At 41.2% G+C, this 25,315-nt stretch overlaps 1 protein-coding gene across 1 annotated transcript in view; it reads left to right on the top strand.

The window, feature by feature from the left end:
• Positions 1-25,315, top strand: part of znf608 (zinc finger protein 608) — a 36,934-nt gene that overhangs the window by 9,156 nt on the left and 2,463 nt on the right. The window contains exons 2-6 of the mRNA XM_061261029.1: positions 7,106-7,343; positions 17,929-18,016; positions 19,049-21,383; positions 22,207-22,597; positions 23,077-23,231. Coding sequence (XP_061117013.1) covers positions 7,106-7,343; positions 17,929-18,016; positions 19,049-21,383; positions 22,207-22,597; positions 23,077-23,231 — 3,207 coding nt within the window. The remainder of the gene's footprint in view (positions 1-7,105; positions 7,344-17,928; positions 18,017-19,048; positions 21,384-22,206; positions 22,598-23,076; positions 23,232-25,315) is intronic.

Genomic DNA, 25,315 nt, shown 5'->3' with positions numbered 1-25,315 from the left:
TTACTGGGACAAACCCATTTAATATGGCCATAGCAGAGACGCTAATCTAATATGTGTTAGCATTGGTCTGAACACAACAACAGATCGATACTCGAGACTCGAGAGCGTTTATTGATTAAAGAACAATATTTCTTTTAGGGCTCGTGGGTGGTATATCCGGCTACGATATTTGTTCTTAATGTATTGATAGGCCCCATGGAGGAGGTCAAATTATGACGTGCCAGTGATGACCGAGACCATGCAGACTACCCGGCAATGCATAATTGGCCACAGCGTCACCTGATAGGGCAGGTTTCATTCACAAGTGATTCCCGACAACTGAACGCTACAATGAGCTCACTGTGGCAGTTGTCATGCAGAAAGAAGATTTCACTCAGCACTTTACGCCTAAACACGCCAAAACCACCAGAGTGAATGTTGTGCATACGATGTACTGCAAGGTGAAAACAGCCAGCAGAATAACAAAAATGAAACCAAAGTGATTAGTGCATGTGACACTTCTGTTATGATTAAAAAGCAATATATTTTAAATTGAATGTACTGCGATTACAGTACAATCACAGACCCCAGCCACATACCCAGTAGAATTATTATATATAGATCAATAGTTGCAGTTAATTCAGTCCTCTAGACAACTTGTTCTTTTAAACGACTTATTTTCCACCATTTTGAAGTGTAAGTTGTCTAGCAATTTTTGTGATGTCTACCATTGGGTAGTGAAGTGCAGTGGGTATACATACACTCACTGATCACTTTATTAGGAACACTCTACTAATACTGAATATTGCCTCCCTTTGCTCTCAAAACAGCCTCAATTCTTCTTGGCGCAAATTCCACAAGATGTTGAAAACATTCCTTTGAGATTCTATTCCATGCATGTTGACAGGCATTATGCAATTTCTGCAGATTTGTCAGCTGCACTTTTATGCAGCAAATGTCCCATTCTACCACATCCCAAAGGTTTTCTATTGGGTTCAGATCTGATGACTGGGAAGGCCACTGAAGAACATTGAACTCATTGTCATGTTCATGAGCCCAAAGTGTACCAAGAAAACATTCCCCAAACCATTACACCACCGCCACTAGCCTGGAATGTTGACACAAGGCAGGTTTGGTCAATGGATTCACGCTGTTGGCGCAAAAATCTGTACGCCTCTAGAAATCGAGATTCATTTTTCCAGTCTTCAGCTGTCTTGTTTTGGTGAGCCTGTGCCTACTGCAGCCTCAGCTTTCTGTTCTTGGCTGACAGAAGTGGATCCTGACGTGGTCTATGCTGTTGTAGCCCATCCGCTTCAAGTTTTGACATTTGACATGTTTTTTTTTTTTTTTCTGCTCACAACAATTGTACAGAGTGGTTATTTCAGTTACTGTAGCCTTTCTGTCAGCTCAAACCAGTCTGGCCATTCTCCATTGACCTCTCTCATCAACCAGGCATTTCCATCCACAGAACTGCCGCTCACTGGATGTTTTTTGTTATTTGCACCATTCTCTGCGAACTCTAGAGTCTGTTGTGCATGAAAATACCACGAAATCATCCGTTTCGGAGATAGTCAAAACCAGCCCGTCTGGCAACAACAATTATGACACGGTCAAAATCACCAGATTTTTGATGTGAACATTAACAGAAGCTCTTGACCCGTATCTGAGCTCTTGACCCGTATCTGATTTTATGCATTGCACTGCTGCCGCACGATTGGCTGATGAGATAAGTAAGTAGGTGCACAGGTATTCCTAATAAAGTGGTCAATGAGTGTATATCTTGACAGTATATATAAATATTCTGAAACTGTGTGAGTACAGAAAAAATCAAAGTAAAATTTTTGGTTAGGTCAGGGCCAGCCAACACTAAGACATTATTCATTTTTGCATGTTGCCAATAGACAAAGAGAGAGGTCGCTGGCTGCATGGTATTATGGGTGATTAAAGACTATTTTCTTTGATGATGAGTGCAAACCTTTTGAATACTTTTTAATAGCATTTTCTAGCAATAAAAATGATAAGAAGTGTATTCCTGCTTCTGTTATTTAGGTTCTGTGTGGTACCGTATGTCCTCATATTGCTGTCAGTCCAGTTGTGGTTGATCTGTGTGTGAAGGAGCTACCAATGTTAGTCATGCTTAAGGTTGAAGGAAAAATGAAAGGTGAATTAAGTATAATGGTGAATTAGGGTTATTAACTATTGGAAAGAATAGATTCAAATCTCAGATGGTTTTGAGTGAGCTTGTAGCATTTTCTTGGAGTGAATTATAAATGACACGGGTATGACATTGGCTGTTCGCAGCTATGATTATATACTGTTGCTGTAGGACATCGATGGAAACAATAATGTTATGTCACTAAAAACAGTGTTGATCCATCATGCGTGGTCTGCAGGCCTATGGCCTGTATGCACTGAGGGCTGTCAAACCCAGGCTTAGCTGATGGAATTGGAAAACAGTGACTCAAGTGTTTTTTCCAGACTTTCCCCCGTAAATGCTCAGTTGTGTTAAAATCTGGTGACTGAAGAGGCCTTGACATTGTGTGACATCATTGTCATGCTCCTCCTTGTCTACTCCGGGTACAAGTGGACAAAACAATGCCCGGAAATTTCCACTGTGCCACACTATTGCAGAAATCCCAAGTGTTCTTCACTGTCAGGAAACTGTTTAGTTTCCTTTTTTTTTCCTGTAGACATTTGACTGCATTTTCATTGCATATTCATATATTCAGTACAGCCCCATGATAACACACCCCGCCATTATGCGAACCATCGCTTGGCATCCATCCTGACTCCCGTTATCTTTTTAATTCTTAATGTTAAAGGAGTTGTGCTGACAATGCGGCCCTCGTTTCTGTTTCCCAGCACCCAGCACTGCTTCTTTCATTTGGTAATTGATGCTACAGTATTTTGATAGGCTATGGCTATTAGTAAACCATATCAATGTCATTTCTAGCAAGGTTTTATGTGGTCATATTTGCCACATGCACATTTTTGTTTGTAATAATTGGTCTATTCCCTACACCTGATTCTGTTTAGCTGAGTATGTGTATATAAAAGTTAAACATCAGCAGATGCTTTTTTTATTTTTTCAAAATGGAATAAACAAAGTAAATTTATCTCACGTGCATGTGTATTTCGAGAATGAGGGAAAACATTTTTCCCACACAATAAATGAAAGACTAATATAGAATATTTTGTTAACCTCAGAATAACGCGACCCACATTTTACATGATTGAATTTTTTGGGCCTCACTTATTGCGTTATAACATGGCTTCTCTGTATCATTACATCCTATCTATATTCTTCTACTGTGAAGTCTAACAGGAGTGAAATAATGGGACCAGTTTCCTAGAAAAAAAGTCACTGCTGCGCTTCAGATTTGTCACTAAATCCCTCGATGATGTCCTCCAGTAGTTTGCATATTTGAGTGATGTCATGGAGTTAATTTGCATATACATCCACAGCTCATTACATTCCCATTGCTCATGAGATGGAGCTGGATGACATTCAGACTGATTTATATCAACTTTTTACAGACAAATGCAAATTGGATAGAAGCAGTGGGCACACTGAGTGCATGCGCTAGCTAGCTGCCAATGCTATTGTTGTTATTTGTGAGATTTCCAGCACAATGGTTGTTGGTACCGTGAATGAGTGGAGAGGAGTGAGTGAAAATTATCTGCATCTGCTTAGTGAGAAAATCAGCTCCAGCTAGCTAGCGTATCCTGTGGTTGGCTCAAGTCTTCCCCCTTCCCCCTTGTGTGTCTCTTATGGGAAAGGGTATTGGGGCAAGCGCTGTCTACCAATGCCTCCCGCTCGCCCCGTTCTGCCCGTGCCTGGTGTCAGTAATCAGAAAACGCACTGAAAATGTCAACGGTTACAGTGTCTCTGACAGTTTGGAAAAGTATATTTGTCATTGCTTGCCACCGAAAACCCAAAATGTCAAAAACTGTATTGAATTCTCAGGAATAGAAGGAAAGCCCTTCCACATTTCCAATACAACACAGTAGTTTAGTCACATAGTGTTTTGACTCAGTTTCATGAATTATTGAGCTATTTGGAGAGTTTTGCAGTGCTGTACAGAAGGTTAGATGGGAACTTTGTGAGAAATTTTTTTTTCATCTGGACAATAATAGAAGGTTTTTGCACAACCCTGGCAATTTGCTAAGAGTCATAAAGTGTCAAACAGCTGTAATGAGTGTGAAACCACAGACGGTTGTGGTCTGGGTCACTAAATGTTATGAGAGTGTCTAGAATATTCTCCCCATCGCCTCTATTCTTGCATTCTTCATTTTATACTTTCTTTGACATATCTGAAGATTCTGAAGACATTTATGCTATTGCATGTGAACACATTTTTGGCTTCACATTAAAAAAAATGCTAAGGTAAGGTAAAAAGGCTAATTGACTCTTTTTGCTCTGCCGGACAGTGGCAATCCATGGCCTACACTGAGGTTAACACCATATAAAGACGTGTGTTAGTGCAAACATGCTCTGTTCAAACAAATAATTCTGTGCCAATGAAAACATTTTCATTGGTTACTCTAATAAAGGACTTGCCATTGTATTTGTAGCTCGGCGTCAGGTGTTGGAATTTGTCATGTTGATTTCAGGAAGTTCCTCTGTGATGTGGAGGTTTTATATCTCTTGTGCGGTTGCCTATATGGCCATATGGATAGGCAAGGTCTGGGCATACAGGACATCGATACTGCAGGAATTACAGCCCTTTTCTATACACCATGCATAATCTCAAATAAAGTAATCATATTTAGTACTTGGTTGCAAATCCTTAATATTCTGATGCTCTGCCAGGCCTGTACTGCATCCATCTTCAGTTCCTGTTTGTTTCCTGGGTATTTTACTTCAGTCTTGTCTTCAGCAAGGTTCAATTGCATTCCGGATGGGTGATCGACTTGGCCAGACAAAAACATTCCACATTCCACAAACATAACACTACCTCCACCATATTTCACAGATGAGGGGGTGGGGGGTGCTTTGGGTCATGAGTAATTCCTTTCTTTATCCACACTTTCCTATAATAATTTTGGAACAGGTTAATACTCATCCATCCTTAAGACTTTGTTCCTGCCCATCTTTGTCTCAGGCCTAACACTGTATCATTTGATTTTGGCACACCCAACCCAATGTGTTGGTCATGTTTCTGATCAATTCTTTTCAGTTTTTTCATCCTCATGATGGCCTGTTTTACTGAAAGTGGCACTTGTGTTAAGAGACAACAGCAACAGACTCTACAATCGACAATCAACTCTCAACCTTTTGATAGCTTTTTTTTCATGTTGCATTGACTAATGATGCAAATACACACAGCAGGCCAAGAACGAGCTGAGCGGCCAATTTTCCAATTACTTTTGCTCCCCTAAAGTGGGGGACCACACATAAAAAGGATTGTAATTCCTACATGGATTACCCGATGTGGATAGCCTGAAATTAAAGCTGACAGTCTGCAGTTTAATGTCATATTTATTGTTTTATTTCAAATCCAATGTCCTGAAGTGCAAAGCCTACACAAATTGTGTTGCTGTGAATGAAACTCAATTCATTTGTGACACCGGTAATGGTTTGCTGTTTGCTTCTCAACTTTCTCCAGTCTGAAATCTTTCGCTAAAAAACAAAGATCACAATGGAATATAGGACATACGCCTTGTATTACGACAAACACATAATTGTACTTTTATTAGTAAAACTAATAGCAGAAACACAGTAATCACGCTACATAGAAATGTTAATAATTTGCTGGAGTCAGCTCACAGACACACTGCTTAGATGAGCAGGAATCTTCCTCCATCCCCTGCAAACTGCACAACTGCTGTGGTTAATTACTTAGAGCAGCAACAGACAGCCACAGGCTACAGCAGCATTGGGCTATTCTAAAATGTTGAATCAATGATGTAAGCCTGTTTGTGTTAATAACGTTAGCAACATAAGTAAACAGATTTGCAAGATGGAAGATCATTGATAAGGTGACTGTTTCCCACTAAAGGTTACCATTTCTGGGCAATACAGTACAGCTACAATGCTTTTAAGTATACTCAAAACAGTAAAATAGTAAAATAGAAAAAACATTTTCCAGTTCAGTAATCAACTAATAACTAAAGGTTCGACTAATCTATGCCTTGGCTACACAGTCACTTAAAAATCTTGGCAGACACCGTGACCTTTAAGACTGTACCAATTGCGCTGTAAGTCTGCGACGTGAATCTCAGAAGATGTACAGTAATCATAGCTGACTCTTCTCGAAAGACGAAAGGTTGCAGTAAAGACGACCCTCGTCTGAACAAACGGTTGTATATTTACCGCTCTACTTACAGTGGAAGCGATGTGCACAGTTCTACAACGCGTAATTCACGATCGCATGCTCGCTCACGTCTCTGATCCCTGGCTGCGCTACACAGTCACACATTTGCCACGCCGTCGACTCCTCACAAACCGAGATGGTGCTTCATGTGGCATATGCCTGCCCCTGCACTCGCCCACTGCTCACGCTTCCACAGAATTCAGTCCCGTGTCTTCACACAGCGGAGCGCATCCTCACGTCCTGCATCTTGTTATGCATTTTAATCTTCATACTTTTGTGTAAAGATTAAAAATGCACACTGCTTGCTTACTTCTCGCAGGCAAAGATGAATGGTAACGGTTAGAGGAATTCATCTTATTTTGTTGGCTCAAATCCCAGTTGGGAACCCGCTGTTGTACCTCAATGGCTCCAGTGAAAATCCAGGTTTATTAATGAGCTACAGATATCTTTGGACATTTGTGTGCCCTATATGTTTTTGTGGATACTGGGAGTCCAGTGAGCAGTCGGTTAATGATGTAATACGGTGGAGGTTGAGGAGAGTTTCCCCCTCATCACTGTAAATCGCTTTGAATCGCTGGCTGGTGAGGAAAACGCTGTATAAATGCAAGGAATTAATTAATAATGATTTCATTGAGAGTAATTATTGTATTGTGGAGCCATTTTCTGTGTTGGATACATTTGCACAGATCAAGTAATACATGTAATTTCCTATGCTGTTTGCACTCTAGGCCTGAAAAAAAAACAAAAAACGGAAAATCGTTTTGTAGCTCATCCTAACCTTGAGGTTTTTTTTTTTTCCCCCTTCGCAGGTGGAATCCTTGTTCACAGTGCCTGCACTGCCGTCAGCGGCTACTCAGGCCCCACTCCCCTACGCCCCCGTGTCTCCTCCGATCTCCTCCCCCTCCGAACAGCTGCTTGTGAGGACCCGATCCGTCGGCACCAACACCCGAGAGGCCGGCAGCGGCACCGACCCGGCCTGCCTCGGGCCCTGCGAGCCGGGCACCAGTGTGAACCTGGAGGGGATCGTGTGGCACGAAACTGAGGAAGGTGAGATCCGTGTTCCTGCTCTGTAATTAGGGATGTTGCTCCTCTGTATGAAAGCTACTTTTACATTGCCAGGAGCTTTTATCATAACCTTTGGCTGTTTTGCTTGTTGATTTTCAGACTGTCTTTGAACGATTGGTTAACGTTAGGGTAGCCTGAATTTGTGAAAATTGTTCATCTGAAATATTCCCTTTCATATTACCTCTCAGAACTTGGGGTGAACTGATGTCAGCTGTGTTTTTACATGTGGTATTAAAATTCTCTATGGTTACCTTCTGTGTAAGAATGAGAAATACATTTGTTTAATGTGGCAGATATTATTGGCTGGCTAATATACATGTTACTAGATGTTTTTGTTTTTTAAGGTAACCACTATGTTGGTGATGAAATGGAATGGTGCAATCATATAGAGTATTCTGTGCTATTTAGCAATTAGTGCAATTTACAGAGCTCACTTGCTTTTGCCTCTGCATGCTTAATCCCAGTTAGTAGTTGACCATTGAAAATATATCAATGATGATGAGATGAGGCATTAAGCGCATTTTAATTTGTTATTTTCCTTGAGTGAATATTACTGTGCAGATTTTGGTATAGCTCTGTACTACATAGCTGTGCTTCTGTTTACTATTAAAACATTGATTAAAGTCGTGATTCCTCAGTAGTCCTCATAAACTGTTCTACATAAGATTCTGTACCTGTAGAAGAAGACAATGAGTTACAGTAGGAGTGTAAGGGCCTGCACTGTTAATTTGAACATTTTACAAAAAGTTCTATTTTCCTCTTGGCTTGGTATTATCCTTCACTTCAATTATTTGGGAAAACCTTCTCAGGCCTCTATAAATACTTTATATGAATGGCACATTTTAGTGAAATATGCGAAAATATATTAACCATTTCCACTTTGCCCCCCAAGAGGGCAATTTCCGCCCATTCTGTTCTGTTCTAGTGTCAATATCCCAAACAATTTACTGAACACACATGGTTGAAGACTATATTAAAGAAGAGACTTGTACCATTCAGAAATTTGAGACAGAACAAATGTATGTACAAACAGTGAACACAAAAGATACATCAAAATACCAAAGATTACGAAACGACTTATGTTTTTATATGTTAGTACTGAATATCTAAATTTCTAAGTCAAGTACCAAGCCAGAACTACTTTATATTTTAACATGATTTTTGATGTAGAAATGGTATCAAGGATTGTTAGAATATGCCTTTTATTGTCTAAGTCATAAGTGCGGTGAGGGGGAGGCTGGAGTTTTATTGCACTGTTTTGCAAATAAGAGGCTGATAAGCATCTAAACTGCTGTTCTCACTAGCGGAGAGTCTGTTTCTGGCATTGCCATTTTGCAGTTTTATTATGTCGCAGTTTATATTATTATAGAAATATGAGGGTCAACAATAATTTGGGACATCGACGACTCAACCGCAAGGGGGGCAGCGTTTATAGGGTTACAAAACTAAAAATTAAATATTGCAGAAAATTTGGGAAATTGCCCAGTCCCTGCTGGATCAGATACCTTTGTCTTATCTCCGCAGGAAAAGTATTCAACATAGGAAGATGCCCTTTGATTGTGTACCAGTGTTGATGTTTTCTCCAGTAATTCTGTGACATTCAAAGAAAATGGAGGCTAAAGGCTTGCTCTCTGCTTAGTGCAGATTCTGTGAAGACCACAGTCTTTCTGTCTAAATTTGGGAACCAGTTCCATGTTCAATTCTGTGAGCAAATCAGCATTATATTCAGGGAGTAGATGTCCTTGGTTAATTTGGGCAGCAAATTGAGCTCTGGAGAGCAGCCAATCACCATGTTTGAATCCGTGCAGAACAAAGTACATCTAAGATTAATGCGTTTATTTGGGGTTGATGGACTGTCCTGGGCTTAAATGTATATAGAATTTGGCTAATTAGCACATCAGATGAAGATGAACAAGCACGGTGAGAGAGGAAGAGGATTGACTGACGCGTTTCACTCCCGTGCCTTCAGAATGTGTTATGGATTAGCTGGATGGAGGAGGGGCAATATTAGGCATCTCTGTACCTGTGGGAGCACATTGATATTTAGATCAGATGAGACCGAGCCAGTGCAAGGTGCCAGTATCGGCATCTATGACACTAAGGGCCTGATTGACTAAGACCTTTAGCATGTGAAAAACCTGTTAGCACACGCAAGGAACATGACAAATGTTTGGTCATGGTATTTGTTTTGCACCAATGGTCATGTTATCGGTTGTGCATGTGCTGAAAGGTCTTGCACCTGCTAAAGGTCTCACTAAATCAGTCCCATAGGCCCTAAGAGTAACATACTTATCCTTATCTTTGTGTGTGTAATTGAATGTGTCTCTTCCTTCCTTATATAAGAAAGCACAATATCTATATATTTTTTGTGCATATAACACTACTGCAATTGACACAAGCCAGTAGAATCATTGTATAAGACTTTGCAAGTGTATATTTTCAGTGTTTAGAAATGTAGCTTGTTGATTCATGTTGAGAGAGAGGAAAGTGGGACAGCAAGTTGTTAAAATGGTATAGTTTAGACAGATTGTATAATTTTTAAAAATAAAAAATCATATCAATTTTGTTAATGCTTTCAGGAATATAGAGAGAGGTACTACTGCTAGAGTACCTCTCTCTACTGGACTCACTCGAGGATCAATAGGAAATTTAGAAAATGTAGTGCAGCAGAATTTGGGATTTAATGGAGAAGACATAATGGGTCAATCTGATTACACTTGAAAATGTGAAGTGCTGCAAATGTTGGGACTTTCTGCAAAGCATCTTGGGCCAATGAATAGAGTCATTGAAGAACTGTGCTTCAGGATGTGTTCCATGTGCAGTTATTACTGATGTACTAAAACTGGATGTGGATTTTGTTGATCATTAAGTAATACATTTGTCTTATATTAAATATAGCAGTAACAATATTTACAGTACATACAAAACTAAGAACACTCTGGAATGATAGTGAAATTAATTCAATAGAACATACGATTACAAATACAAAGGAAGACCCACATCATGTGATCAATGTAATATTCAGATATTCCATCACCTAAAAGCCACTGATATGCACTATTGGTTACCAATGCAATATGATAGAGAGTTAACCTAACATAAATATTCTACATGCTATATATACTAAATATAACATTCACAAACAGATGCAGTTTCTATATTAAATTTTGTGGCAGGCTTTGGTCCAATTATTAATAAATCATATTTCTTGTAGTACACGTATATTTCCATATCCACAAAAAGGCATTTGAAAATCATGAGCCAGTATCTGTTCTGTACTATGAATTGTCATCCCATCCCATTTGTACAACACTTTGCATGATTATATAAAAGATATGAGATCTGAGAACTATTCATTAATATCAGGTTACTGGTTAACATATTTGCAGATCACAATCATGTGAAAAAAACAAAGAATACAATGACCAAAAGCTGTTACTGACAGAAAAGTTAGAAATTAAACCCTAACCCAAACTGTACGTTTGTCCTTATCTTTGTGTGTGTAATTGAATATGTCTCTTCCTTTTATACATACTGTACATATGTAATGATAGATAAATACATAGATTTGTTATATAAGAAAGCGCAATATCTATATTCTTGTGTGCACATAATGCAACCGCAATTGACACAAGCCAGTAAAATCATTGTATAAGACTTTGCAAATGTATATTTTCAGTGTTGAGAAATGTCACAAGTTCGAAGAGTAGCCTACAGCCACAGAAATATGCCTGTTATTAAGCGTGACTCATGCAATGATTATAGTATACTTTGAAGAAAGGATAAGCATTGCTGCTTTTAGATGTCTTGGAAACAGGGCTCCCAGGGCCCTGTAGAATCCTAAATGGTCCTCAAATTAAGGAAAATAAAATCAATGACTTGAAAGTTCATGACAATATCAACATTTTTACTTTGTTAGTGCTTTCATATTTTGTAAAAATATTTAGGCTATCGTATTGAAAGTCTTCACATATCCTGGCATAGCAACCATTTTCAGGCGTAGTTGGTCAACTCAAGCATTGATGGTCAGCTCATTATACAGTATACCTTGCTATATAGTTTTTATGGGGCTTTTTATTGTTTTTTAATTGGTTAATTTTATTGGTTTTACAGGAGTTTTAAAGGAACTTGAGGGAATTGGTCTTGAAAGGGAATGTGTTCTTGGAATTAATGGCAATGTTGAAGCATAGAATCTCTTAATGGATTTATTCCATCTAAGATGCCATAACCAATCAACTCAAAGTACTCTAGGAATTTTAGCAAGCATAAACCATTGGAAAATACTTTTGATGTGGATGTCAAATATTTAATAGAATTAATTTAGAGTTTTTTCTGAATGTCCAATGGAGCTCATGGAGCCTTCCAATCAGAAAAAATGACAGAATAAAATGCTGGCATCAATCAAAATTAATGATTTATTCTTATTATGCACTGTATACAACCATACTACCATGCACCCTGCTGCTGCTGACTGGCTGAAGCTAAGCAGGTGTGGGCTTGGTTAGTACATGGATGGGAGACCTCCTGGGAAAACTAAGTTTCTGCCGGAAGTGGTGTTTGTGGGCCAGTATGGGGCGATCTTTCCACTGGTCAAATGGGGACGCAGTGCTGCAGGAGGCTGTCTTTCGGATGAGACATGAAACCAGACTCTCTGTGGCCATGAAAGACTCATTGCAAATGAGTTGGGGGTTCCCTGGTGTCCTGGAGATATTCCCAATCTGGCTCTTTCTACCTGCCACCTAATTGACTGTAATTGACTGTAATTGACAAAAACAAAAAAATCTATCTAACCTTTAGCCCAGCATCTTTCCCTGTAGTAGATTCACACGAAACTAAAACATTTCATTTGTGGCATCCTTGAGCGGCTGCTAAATTAGCACTCGTGCTAGTGGTAGCTCCCTGCGAAGGCCGCTTCTTGGTGCTGACCTCTGCAGCATGCGCATGTCTTCCCCTGTTGTTTGCAGGCGAGTCCTAAGGGCTCACAGAGGTCCTCTCTGCAAACGGTGCCCTTGTAGCTCTGGGAGCTGAGGCTGGGCCCTGCTCTCCGAGATTCTCAGATGGTGAATGGAGTGATTGCTTCGAGATTTATGAACTGTGTCAGCTGCAGCCAAGGCAAACGGCACACTCGCCACATTGCTGTCCGTGTGCAGAAAACTAAACTAAGCATCGACGTTTTGTGCCTTTGCTCTGGACTTGTAGGTGGAAGGGGGGGGGGGGGTGCTCTGTGCAGGGCTTGCCACAGAGTGTCAATCGTCAAATTCCTCACAAAAGCAGATTTCATGTGCCTTTAAAGTTGCACTCTCAACATCTGTTGCCATGACGGGAATGCAGCGTAATCCAGCTTTTGTCGCTGTAAAAACTGTTTGTTGTATCCCAAGGCAATAGCCTGCCATCTGGAGAATTTTAAGGCTTTCCTAAATTTGTTTTCTCTACAGAAACCACAGCTTGGAAGACATTTTTGTTCAACCCTGGAATTAATTTGATATACAAACCCTCTTTATTTTCTTTAGTTGAGGTCTTCCTTTTCATAAGCCTGTTGAGAGTGGCTCCATATGATGCTTTCTGAAGATGCATTATTTGGATTTATTTGAATATTTGGGGACAGTGTGTTTGCACGCAACCATATACAAGCTGCATCTTCTTTGTCCTACAGTATTATTTTGTTTTGGTCTATAAGTAGACTGCATGTTGCCATTGAATGTAAAAAAAAACTAGGATTTCACATAATGCCTCTCTTTTCATGAAAACACAATGTTCCCGTTTGCCCTGTTTTTGTAGAGGGTCTGTTTTTCAGCAGGATGCGAAATTTGAAGAGAAAAGCGGGAGCTCCCTGACGGGCGAGCGTGCCAGGAGACTATCGCGGTGTAGCCGGAGCCAGGCTGAATCACCCAGTGATTGAGGGCAGGAGAGACACTGAGTGCATATTGATTGAGCGAATGCTAATTGCCGAGCACCTTCTTAACATCCTTGACTGAGGCCCAACTGCTGATGAATGCATATTAAAAATGCAACTGCCGCTGCAGTGGGATTCAGCCGCTCAAGTGTCTCCCCAGCCTGTTAAAATGTGCAATATAACAGGCACCGATATGTGTTATTTGTAAAAGTAGTGTCAGTGTGGATATTGGATTTTGGACCCAGTCAGTTTGAATTCACAGGATGAATACTTGAAAACAGTCTCATATGGATTATTATGTTGTTTCGATCATGGATTATGATATTGTTGGTTTGCTGGCTGTTGATGGAGGAGTAGTCTTTGCTTGGACACATGTTATTTGTCGGTGGAGGAGTAGTCTTTGCTTGGACAGTTGTTATTTGTTGGTGGAGGAGTAGTCTTTGCTTGGACAGTTGTTATTTGTTGGTGGAGGAGTAGTCTTTGCTTGGACACTTGTTATTTGTTGGTAGAGGAGTAGTCTTTGCCTGGACACTTGTCATTTTGATCTTGTCATTAAAAGGCGGCCTGTGGTGTTTGAATGGTTACGGTACATGACTGGGACCTGCACGGTCGGTGGTTTGATCCCCGGTCTAGCCACAATAAAATCTGCACAGCCATTGGGCCCTTGAGCAATGCCCTTAACCCTGCATTGCTCCAGGGTAGGATTGTCTCCTGCTTAGTCTAATCAACTATACGTCACGTCTGCCAAATGCCATTAATGTAATGTAATGATCTGTACTCCTCCTGAAATGAGTATGACTTTAAAGTGTGGACTATCAGCCTTAATTAATCCAATATTGGGCGATCCATGTAGGAATTACATCCATATTTAAATTACCATATTTTAGGGGATCTGTGGGTGTAGTGAAGACATTGTCTGTGTTGCAGCTGTCAATGGGAAGATCCGAGTGGGAAGGTTTGAGTTGCTGTGGGCTCCTGCTACAGCCATTGAAGGCAAGAGCATTACATTGATTGGGATTTGCAGGGGAGCCGTCGGTGCAAAAACAGTCATTAGGATGGAGCACAATGATGGCTTGATCTTGGCCAGATGGCATGATTCATGATGGCCCAGATCATGGCCTATCATCAACACAATGTGTTTGGCACCGACCGCTCGCCAGGTCAGAAATGGCTAGCTGTGAACATTCCTAAACGACATGCAATAGCGCACTGACTTTGACCAGCCTCCAACATACCAATGGCATTGTCTCTCCAGTGCTGCTCCTCATTCTGTTTTGCTTATCATTAAAGACCTTCACCATCACATATTCCCTGTCACTTCTTTTATGGATTTTACAGTAAAAACACTCAGATTTAGAGCAGTCAGTTGTAAATTAGGCATGCTTCAATATCTTTATCAATATCCAAAACCCATGCGTCAAATTATATAAAACCTACATATATGCACAATATAATTAGAAAACGATTTTATATTGCAGATCTTTTAACATTCATTTTAGCTTCCTCTCCTAGTTTCAATAGCTAGCAGACAGTACATGCTCTCCCAGCAGAGCGAAGCTAAGAGTAGGCTTCAAATATTGATGCCTGATGTTTGAAGCTGTTCTGAATAGCAGCCTATTCCAAAGGAAGTTTATATTATCCTTTATATAGAATAGAAATAAAATAAATTGATAATAACAAGTTAAGTGTTTCACACAAGTTATGAATGACATCTTTGTATTAATTAAGACAATAGCAGAAAAAATAATACATATACTATTTATAAGCCATCTTAAAAAATATGTTTTTATCTGAGTTTTTATTTTAAAGAGAACTCACGCTGTAAATCTGACAGACCGTGGTAGACTGCTCCATAGCTGTGGGCCAAAAAACCAAAGGCTGCCTCTACACGTCTTTTAAGCTTTACTGGCCTCACTGGAGGGCCTCAAGGCTTTTCCGGGAACATATTTGGATAAAAAGTATATTTTATACGAGAATACAAGTATACAAGTACAAGAAATTTCGAATCAATTCTAAAAGACGCCGGTCACCAACCAACCGTACTAAGGACAGGAGAGACTCGTATTTTTGGTCCGGTTAATATTTCAGCAGCCCTACGCAGAAGCCAGAAGGTAGATATGAGGAGACCTGAGTTGAATGTTATGAGCGATATAACACTAGCGGTTGTGAGGGCTGTTTGGCTCAGTGTTTGATGAGAAGAAGTGACGCCTGGAGGAAGCTCAAACTCCCAGTCCTGATTTGCCTCCTGATCTAAGCTCAGGTGATGACAGGCCTATCATCGGCATTTGTGTTGCTGTCAACAGCAAGCATACCGCCAGTGCTTTCGTTTTCAACAAATGACACGTGACCTCCTGAACCTTGACGACACATAGCCTTCTTGACTGGCACGTTACAGTGCGTGAATGAATAGCATGCCGCGTGTGCTTGGTGTACAAAGACGGGATTTAGGAGTGAAGCTCTTTTTTTGGGTTCTTACTTGGTTTATGCCGCTGACCTTCTAATTCATCAACGTTTTTGTCAGCGTCATTCGAAGAGTCGGAAAACGTACGAGGCGTCCCTTAGCTGACATCCATCCTTCCTTCCTGCGCACAGACGATTTACGGATCCCTGCAGATATTTACCCGGTGACAGCTTTCACCTATTCTGTCAGGAGAAGTCATGTCTCACCCTGAGAAAAGAGCAACAATGGAGGCTTTGGCAGGGAGAATGCCGGAGCCTCTCAACCCAAAGCAATTTGTTTTAATCTGTGTTGATCTCATTGTGGAGGAAGCCCTTGCAAAAGGATGCTTGCTTTGAAATCCCAGCAATTTAAGGCGAATTAATTGTAAGCACGACTGATTTATTGTTCCACCCATTGCCGAGATAAAAGGTTAATTTGATAAATGCGAGAGACACTTGGGGGTTCTCAGCTGATAAAAATCAAATTTCTCCCCGCAATTGAACCGCCTGATATTGTTGCGTTCGGGATCATTGCTTTTGTTTTTGCTACGAATTAGCAGAGGACACAGTCGCACGCTTAGTGAAGTGCATTGTTTTCTTGCTGCACCTGTACAAAGCGAAGATGAAAGAATTAAAATGTCCCAAGCCCATAAGCTTTACTTTAATAAATTAGCTTCTTTTGAGATGTAAATTGTGTGCATAAAAGCACCCCGTTTGTAGTGGAATTAAATCTTTTAACAAAGTTCATTTTGATCAAAGTCGATGAAGGCTGAGATGACAGACAGGATTTTCCCAGGTGCCCTTGGTTTGGATCCATTCCTATGACATTGTGATTTGACCTTCGCTAAACGAGATTTATGCCAGCATCACTTTTTCTATTACTTACAGGGCACTTTACATTGCCGGCTCACCTCGTAATATTGTGTAAAGTGACAAAAAATAATCATTACCAACTGCAGTCTTCTGTGACTGTGTTGAATCCCAAACATGTTCCCATTATAATCTTAGCTTCAAGGAGATTGTTTGCCCCCTGAGATACACAAGACAAATTAGACAAAATCATGAAATAGCTCTTTATTAATTTTCACTGCATTATCTTTTATTTTTGTTTCAAAATGCGGGTGGCATTTAGAACTCGCTTTATTTGATAAGTTGCTTATCAAATAAATGGTGTTTTAAAAACTGTTATGCAATCAGTTTTCTTTTTATGCAATTATCTTCCCTCCAACAAATACATATTTATTTTCACAGTCTTAGCTCAATTCAACATAATTCAAATCACAAGCCAGGGAATAATGTCAGCACATTAGATGCTGTGAGATGTTTATCAGGGCAATGTATGAACCGTTATTTACTTATGACAACTGGGATAGTGTTTCCTTGTGGATTCAATTTGTCTTTTCTCTTTATGGATATTATACAAAAGCTGTAATGCAAAGAGAGTTCAAAAACAATTGGTTAGGGGATTATTTATATAATATAGTATTTTCATTTGTGTTAGCAGAATTTTCCTGCGTTGAAAATGTACTGCATAGTGATAAAAGCTTGCAAAGCCTCAAGAGTCTTGTTGGCAAATCAGCAAAGCTAGACCTGGGTTTGTTTCCATCCATCTATTCTAACCCTTCTGGAACGTTCTGCGGTGTGGTGAATGCGCGCTTTGACGAGTGGGCATTATGGAAGGGTATGCAAATGAGATCAGAATTGAAAGCCCTGGTTGGGCTCCAAGCTTTAAGCATCACCCGACAGGCTCGGCGTAATCTGGCCGCCCGCCAACAAAAGCAATTATGTGAAATAACAGCAAACGAGAAGGTGAGTGTCACTGTTTTACAGCAGAATGTGAGGAAGGCTCCTCTCCTGCTGGCTGCTCCATCTTGATTGCACGCTGGAGGAAGCGACTGGATGGTTTCATACGCGGGCAGGGAGAGGAGAGGGGAGGAGAGGAAGACAGACGGTGCGCCGTCGCAAATATCTCCCGCAACGCCAAGGCTGTTTTGTTCAATTCCGAGATTTAAGGCTGCGAGCCACTCGACAATTTGCTTACATGCGTGTTTAAGCAATTCTCACGCATGTTTTACAATGGGGTTTTTGCCATTTCGGAATATGTAAAAGAGAATGAATAAAAAACACTGTGGGTTTAGACGGAAGGCTTTCCCATTGCTGCTACAGTAAAGGCAGTAGTAATTGCTCCCAGTTATACCTTTGTTTCTTTGTATTTCTCTGCTTTGTGGCTGGTAGGTGTCCTTGTGGTGAATGTAACATGGAGGAAACGGACCTATGTTGGGACCCTGTTGGACTGTACCAGGCACGACTGGGCACCACCCAGGTAATGCATCCCAGCTAGAATGCATCCCCCTCAATTAATCATTTCTCAAGGCCAGGGACTAGTTCTTTCCAAAACACTCGACAATTAGATTACCTGTACTGCCAAGAGAATTGAAATGTAGGTACATAATTGTGCTATATTTATCCAAAAATAAATCTAAATGCATGGACACATTTTCAGAACATGCAGTAGGATGAAGGCTGGTGTCTGGTTATACAATATAGGGTATTTATATGTTGGTTCATAATTTTATTTCAAAGTATGTCATGCTCCGGTACTTCTTGTACCTTTTTGGGCAATAGTTAGCAGATAAAATAGAGAACATAATATCAGTGTTTATTATCAAACTTGGGGAGTAATTTCCAGTTATTTTTGCTATGCAAAGGAACAAGAACATTTAATGTGATAAATATTAAATGTTGTTATGTGGCTAGACAGATGCTTTAATGGATCCCATAAAATAAAATATTCCTTCATTTTTACATATTTATAGAACTTGAAAGGGGAGGATATGTTCTTTTTGTTAATATTGAAAATGTACTGTTTTTTATATTCATAGCAATGAGACTGAATGTTAAATTAATTGAATATTAGACCCAAAGACATTATTTGGATTATTATTTGAATGCCTAATTTTTAATGAAAAAAAATAGCTTTTTTATTATTTCACATCTGTATTAATAGACATAATTCATGAATATAACCAGTAAAGTGTAAATAAATGCATATTTAAAAAATAATCTTGGCTGCCACAGACCGTCTGGATATTCAAATCATTAAAAACATCCGTAATAGAAATATTAACCGTGAACCTTGCAGCACCAAATGTTCTCAGAATTGTATTTATTTATTTATACTATATTTTCTACATGACAGAAGAGGCAGAGATTGAATATATTCACATTATTAATACAACATATTGACGGTTATGATTAAATTTGAAGACAATCGTTCGCATTATCTTTTTGCATAATACTTTCTATTTATCGGTTTTGAAAAATATATCAACAGTCTTCCTACTTCCGCTCTCAGGTTTTGTGAGTCCCCGAGCGACTTCGAGATGCGGGGCGGACGGGGACGTGGGAAGCGCATGCGCTTGGCCATCCCCAACATCCCCGGGGTGGAACCCGCCTTCCCGAAGGTGAGAGGCCTGCCGCTCAAGAGCCGGGGCGGAGCCATTCACGGCAAGGGCCGGCGGGGCAGCCTGAACCTCATCAGCAGCTGCAAGACGCCCCCGTTCTTCACGGTGGAGGAGATCAAGCCCGGCTCGCTGATGTCGGGAAAGCGTAAGAGCAAGCCCCCGGCGGACCTGGATCTGAGCCTGGTCTCGGAGGACACTAAAACCGGGAAGCGAATTCGGGCGAAGTCCAGGAGCGCGCCGTCCACGCCGCAGGGGAAGTCGGACCCCACGTTCCTGGACCAGCAGTGCTCGTCGCCGACGCTGATAGACTGCCCGCATCCTAACTGTAACAAGAAGTACAAGCATATCAATGGACTTCGCTACCACCAGACGCATGCCCACTTGGACCTCGACCGCAAGATGGAGTTTGAGGCGGAGAGCGAGGACAGGTTTTCCGACTGCGAGGAGTCCTTCAGCAACATAAGTCTGGACTGCTCAGAGAGCAACTGCGGCTCCCTGAAGAAACCGAGCTCTCTGTGCAAAATGAGCACGTTAGGGGTGCCAAAGAACAGAAGAGTCATGGTAAGTAATGACAGCGGTACAGGGACAAATTCTAAAACGCGTAGGAATTCAGGGACCAAAGGACTTGTCGATAGCCTGAGTAACCTCCCGATCATCTCCAACATGACTGTGGTGCTTGAGAACTGTCTTGTGACTGACAGGAACTCGTCGGCGGAGATGCCAAAGCTGGAAGCTGAGGGCCTGATTGATAAAAAAGGTGCAAGTGACAAGAGCAAAAAAGCTAATGGAAAAAGTGAGAAGTGCTCATCCAAAGCTAAAACCACCAGGCCTATCGCTCCAGCCCCTCCTCCCCCGAAACTGATCGCCATTCCCACGGCAGCCTTCACCACCAACACCACTGGAGCTATCGCCCAGCGGTCAACATCGATCGCGGCTGTTACTCACACCACGGCGAAGAGCCCCCCTCTGAAACCCATCAAGCCGAAATCGACCGTCTTGGGAGAGCCAGGTTTAGCCAACGCGTCCTTGGCCACTTGCAAAGACAATAGGAGGAAGGAGAAACGCAGGCTCAAAGACAGGGGATGCAAAGAGGTGAGGAGTCCCAAATCTGACGGTAAGCTCTCGAAGGCAGATGATGGAAAGGTTGCGGTCAAAGAATTTCCTGTGAGTCTGTTGAAGGAGCACTTGAGCAAACAGGAAGTGGCGAACGGCCTGTCTGAGTCTCAAGAGAGCCGTATGGCCAGTATCAGAGCTGAGGCGGACAAGGTCTACACTTTCACCGACAACGCGCCCAGCCCTTCCATCGGCAGCTCTTCCAGGCTCGACAGCGGCACGCTTTCGAACGGAGACGGCGCCACTACGAAGACCAACAGCCCTGCTTACTCAGATATATCCGACGCAGCCGACGACGGGGGACTGGATAGTCGTTCTGAGGGAGCCAGGTCCAAAACAAGCTTGCCCGCTGATATCAACTCCAACAAGGAGAGTACAGTCAAGGTATTCCCAACCACACCACCTCAAACCACTCCAGGAAAAGAGCCACAGTCCCCTTACTACCATGGATATGACTCTTATTATCTCCCGGGATATATGCACACCGGGCAACCGAACACGTCTGCTTTTCCAAACAGTGGATCTACCCACGAAGACAAGCCTAAAAAGGAAGAGACAAAGGAAGGAGCTGAAGAGAAAGAAAAGGTAGATTTCTCAGATGCTAAAAAAGCAGACTTGAATTTGCCTTCACAGTCGCATCTCCAAATGGCTATGACTCAGACACAAACTGCGCTCGCTCAGTCGCTGTACTACGGACAATACGCTCGCGGACTCTACATGGATCAGAAACTGTTGATGGTTTCCAACTCGTACAGGCAGCCTTACGAGAAGTATTACGACAATCAGCAGTTCGCCGAGCAGAAATCAGCTCTGTCAAATCGCGAAGGGGAACAAAAGGAGCAATCGAAGGAAGACGTGAAGCAGAAGATGAACTCGTCAGCCGTGGCGTCGAAAGCTACTGACGTGGTTAAGAACTGCTGCACCAAGCCTGCGGTCTCTAATGCAGAGGAGGCAGGGAGACCACAGATCCAAACCAATCAGCATCACCAGGGAAAATCAACCTCTATCAATGAGACTGAAAACCAGCAGCTCATCAGAGAAGCTGGAGACATGAAACCTGCTGCAGAGGCTGTGAAGCAAGCAACTCTGGATACAAAATCGCCGTTTATTCATGTAAGTGTTTGTCTCACAGCTATCCAATTACATAATAACATTTGCTGCTTAAAATGGAGTGTTCCTCAGTTGAATATCAATACATATTTTAGAATATCCAGCCACTGTAAAACAGAGCTAATGATGTGAATACCCTAAAATAATAAGAGAAGGTAAAATCTATGCCTTGGACAGAATGGACTCTGCTGAGTGAATATAACCTACATGTCCTGAAGGTTATACCAAAGACACACTGTTTCATGCATAAAGTATCAAATGTAAGGACCCAGGGGAAAGAGGGAATTGGTTAAGATGCTGTAATTTAGAGCACGGAATTGCACTGTGATTCATTTAAGATGTTCCTGGTAGCTGCATTTTCGGTGGCAAAGAAAGTCTGTTTCTGAAGAGCTGACAGTTAATGTCAGATGCACAGTGATTCTCAAGAGAATCATTACAAATGAGTGTAGAGCAACTTATGTTGTAATTTTCCATTTGGTTAAAAATCCTAAAATAAAAATTTTAATGAGCCTATTAAATATTTTTTCAAAATGGTGCCTAAATGTTATCTACATCTTTTCCTTCATTTACACACACTTCAGTTGCCTTTACCAACAAAATGTCCTGTTGCTTGCAGTGCACATTTTATTATTGGCATAAACTTCCTGGTTGGTAGTCATCTTCTGATGTCCATCTGAATGGTTTCAGTGTTTGCTTTGAACAGGTTTTGAGTAATCCATGAAACTGATCATTCATCTTCATGGAAATAATCATGTAAGACTCAAAGTTAGATTGTTGATGTCTGATGAAGGTATAATAATATACTAAAATTATTCTTGCAATTCAGGAGTCCGAAGGCCAGAGTTGGTATAACCCGTATCAGTCGACATATGTAGAACAGCAGACCCAGGAGATGGCTGAGGAGGTAAGTGCTGACCAGGCCAAGGGGAGGGATATCTCCCCGGGGTCTCTGACTCAGATGGAGGCAGAACCTGAAGACCTCAAGAGGCAGGACGTCCATCCTGGATGTACCGAGGACTCCAGCAAGCTAGAGGATCAGGAGACCGCAGGGGGCGCATCTGGAGACTCGAGGAACGCCAGGGTGGCCGTTTCATCGCCCATGAATCCCCATCAGTCCTACATCCAGTACCAGCACGCCTACCCCTACCTGCAAATGTGTGACCCTAGCAACACTGCGTACAGGGTGATGTCTCCTGCCCTGGTGCATAACTACCCAGGTAAGACCCTGAGAGCCACCATCACTATGAAGTTCTCAGTTATGACTGTGTGTTTCTCTTTTCTATGGAAATTAATTGTGCCAGATAACATTGCAATCCGTACCCTGGAAATACTTCACACACAGTTGCTCTAATGTTGCTACAATGCTATCAACAAAAAAAGTAACTTTAGCAAAATGGAAAATCAAGGAAGAGAATTTCCTGGCTTTCTTCCTCCTGCCTTGCTCTGGCCAGATGTGACCCTACTTTGCCAGACCCTAATCATGTAATGCACTGTAATACTACCATGTCATTTGTTTTAGTGCTACTACATAGACACTCGCCCTGGAAGCTTACCAGCCAAGCATAGTTAAAGTGAATGGCTTGTGAAAATTTGTACCGTGATATAGTACAGTATGTGTACTGTATGTGTGGGTGGTGTCGGTGCTGACTGTAAACCACGCAACGCAGTGTGTTTACTAGAATGATGTGTCGGTCAGGCTTCCACTATCCCTTGTACGGGAAAACTGCGGGCAGGGAGGAGTCTGAGGTAGCCCACAGCAGCCGTGGAATCAGCAGCAAGCCCCCCTGTGACTCCACTGCACTGGAGTTACTGCAGCACCATAACTTGCCATACCATGGCAAGTCTCCGGCGGTGAGTTTCCACCAGTCATGCAACCCCCCTACCCAGCCTCTGAATTTCCATTTACAATGCAGTATATTCATCCTGCATTTTAATTATTTTATCATTGGTTCATGCTGTATGCACTGAATATATAATGCAGCATGTAGACTGATGCACTGATGTTCACTAATTGTTAGTTTAGAAGCCATTCGGATAGCTGAGGTGTTACAGGAGCTTACACATTTCAAATTAGCACCTTAAATGAGTTAATTTCCCAAAAACATTTGTGTTAATTACAGGGGGTGGAATTTCATTTTTTTGTTGCATTATTATAACGACATACAGATAGATCTCTTCACATTAAAGGCATACTATGCAGGATTTTCAACTTGAAAATATTATACAACAAACATGCTCATTCATTACTATGATACACTGCCAACTTTTGCCCCATACCCTGCTTGTCTACTTGTATTTGTTATTCTAAAAAGTCCTCTGGCTGTTTCTGGACAGGGGAATTTTTTTATTTTTGTACTGTATCTGAAAAGTATGTGTCCAATACACTGAACTAATAGGCTGTATGATCCAATAGAAGGAGGAGGAGGGCAATAGGAGACATGTATGGATTGGCTAGAACAGTGGTGGGCAGGGTTTGCGAGAGATTAGCCCCGGTGTCTAACAATTAAGCAAGTGCCTGGCCAGCGTTCGTTCGGTAACATTACATAGGTAGCTGCCGTTATTAGCTAAACTAAATTTAATTTTGTGCATCAGCTGGTGGGCCATGATAGCTGGGTCCCCCCTGCACAGTACTACTGCTTATATTTTCGGGAGAGCTAATGTTGGAAATCCAAAAGACTCCGGGACTTTCTGAAGACTTGAGATAAAAAATAACAGTGACAATGACTTGATGTGTTTGTGTGCTTCTACAGAATTGTGCAATGATTCCTTCCAGGCAGGCTAGATCAGACTGAAATGCACTGGTGTTAGCAGCAGTGGCTAGAGTTGGTTGGTTCATTCAGTCATCATTGAATTTAGCTAAACACGAGTAATGTCAGTTAAATATTTAGGTGAATGGCTTATGTGAAAAGCGACTACTAAGGCAAATGTTTTACAAATCATATTAGGCTGTGGTTTTCTTAGCTCATTCCTATCATGGCTATCACACGGTAGTCTGCAACAGCAAGAATCTTCTTGGGGATGTAGGCGGGTGGGTTTGAGAATGGGGGCGTACTGTAGATGTTTTTTGTGTGTAAACGCAGGAGTGAAGCAGGGAAAGAAATCCTGCACAGTATGCCTTTGTCAGCACTTTTGTGGCGGGGTCAAATGGTAACTATGGCAATTCTACCAAATCAAAGAAAGATTTTATAATTTCACAGTAAGTCCAGAATTAAATATAACAGATAAAGCTACATGTTTGGCAAGCTTTGTTTTGGCTGCACATAAAGGAAACATTTGTGAAGTTGATTTCTACCTAAGTGATGCGTTAAACAAGGTATAATTAAATAGACTTCATAAAGCCCAATGTCCTCTTAAAAAGTATGCTGGGAAAAATGCCATTTGTAGAAAATGCATTTCCTACAGCTGTTACCAAACTCTCCTCTATATGCAAATAAGAGTGGCTTGCCTGAAAATAGTGTTTTGAAACAACATTTTATTTCACTATCTAATTTGGCACTGATGTGCCACACAGCTGCCAACATTAATTGCATTCACTTCAGCTACTTCAGAAAGCCAGACAGGTTTTCTATAAGTCCATTCTGGGATATTTGTTTATTTTGGAGTTAGAGGCATTTTTGCAGACAGCCACCAGAATGTCACATAATATTTATCTAAATTGGCATTTTAAGGTTTAAATGTGTTTATACAGTCCATTCTTACTCCAGTCATCTGTTATGATGTATACATTGTCTTGGCGTATAGAAGCATTTAATTTAGTGTGGGAAAGTTTATCCAACTAAATACCAGAGAGAAAAGGGGACAAACATACTGGTTTATTACAGTATTTGCTGAGTATTACATTTCTGTTATGCTATAGTATTGACATAATAATATGAACACCATTGGGTCATTGCACAGTCAGAGGTATTAAAATGCGGATATTGACACAGGTGTGA

The sequence above is a fragment of the Conger conger genome, chromosome 11, assembly GCF_963514075.1.
Source record: "Conger conger chromosome 11, fConCon1.1, whole genome shotgun sequence".
In the NCBI taxonomy this organism is placed as follows: Eukaryota; Metazoa; Chordata; class Actinopteri; order Anguilliformes; family Congridae; genus Conger; species Conger conger.
Note: the sequence above shows the minus strand (reverse complement) of the source record. Positions and strands in the feature narration are given on the sequence as shown.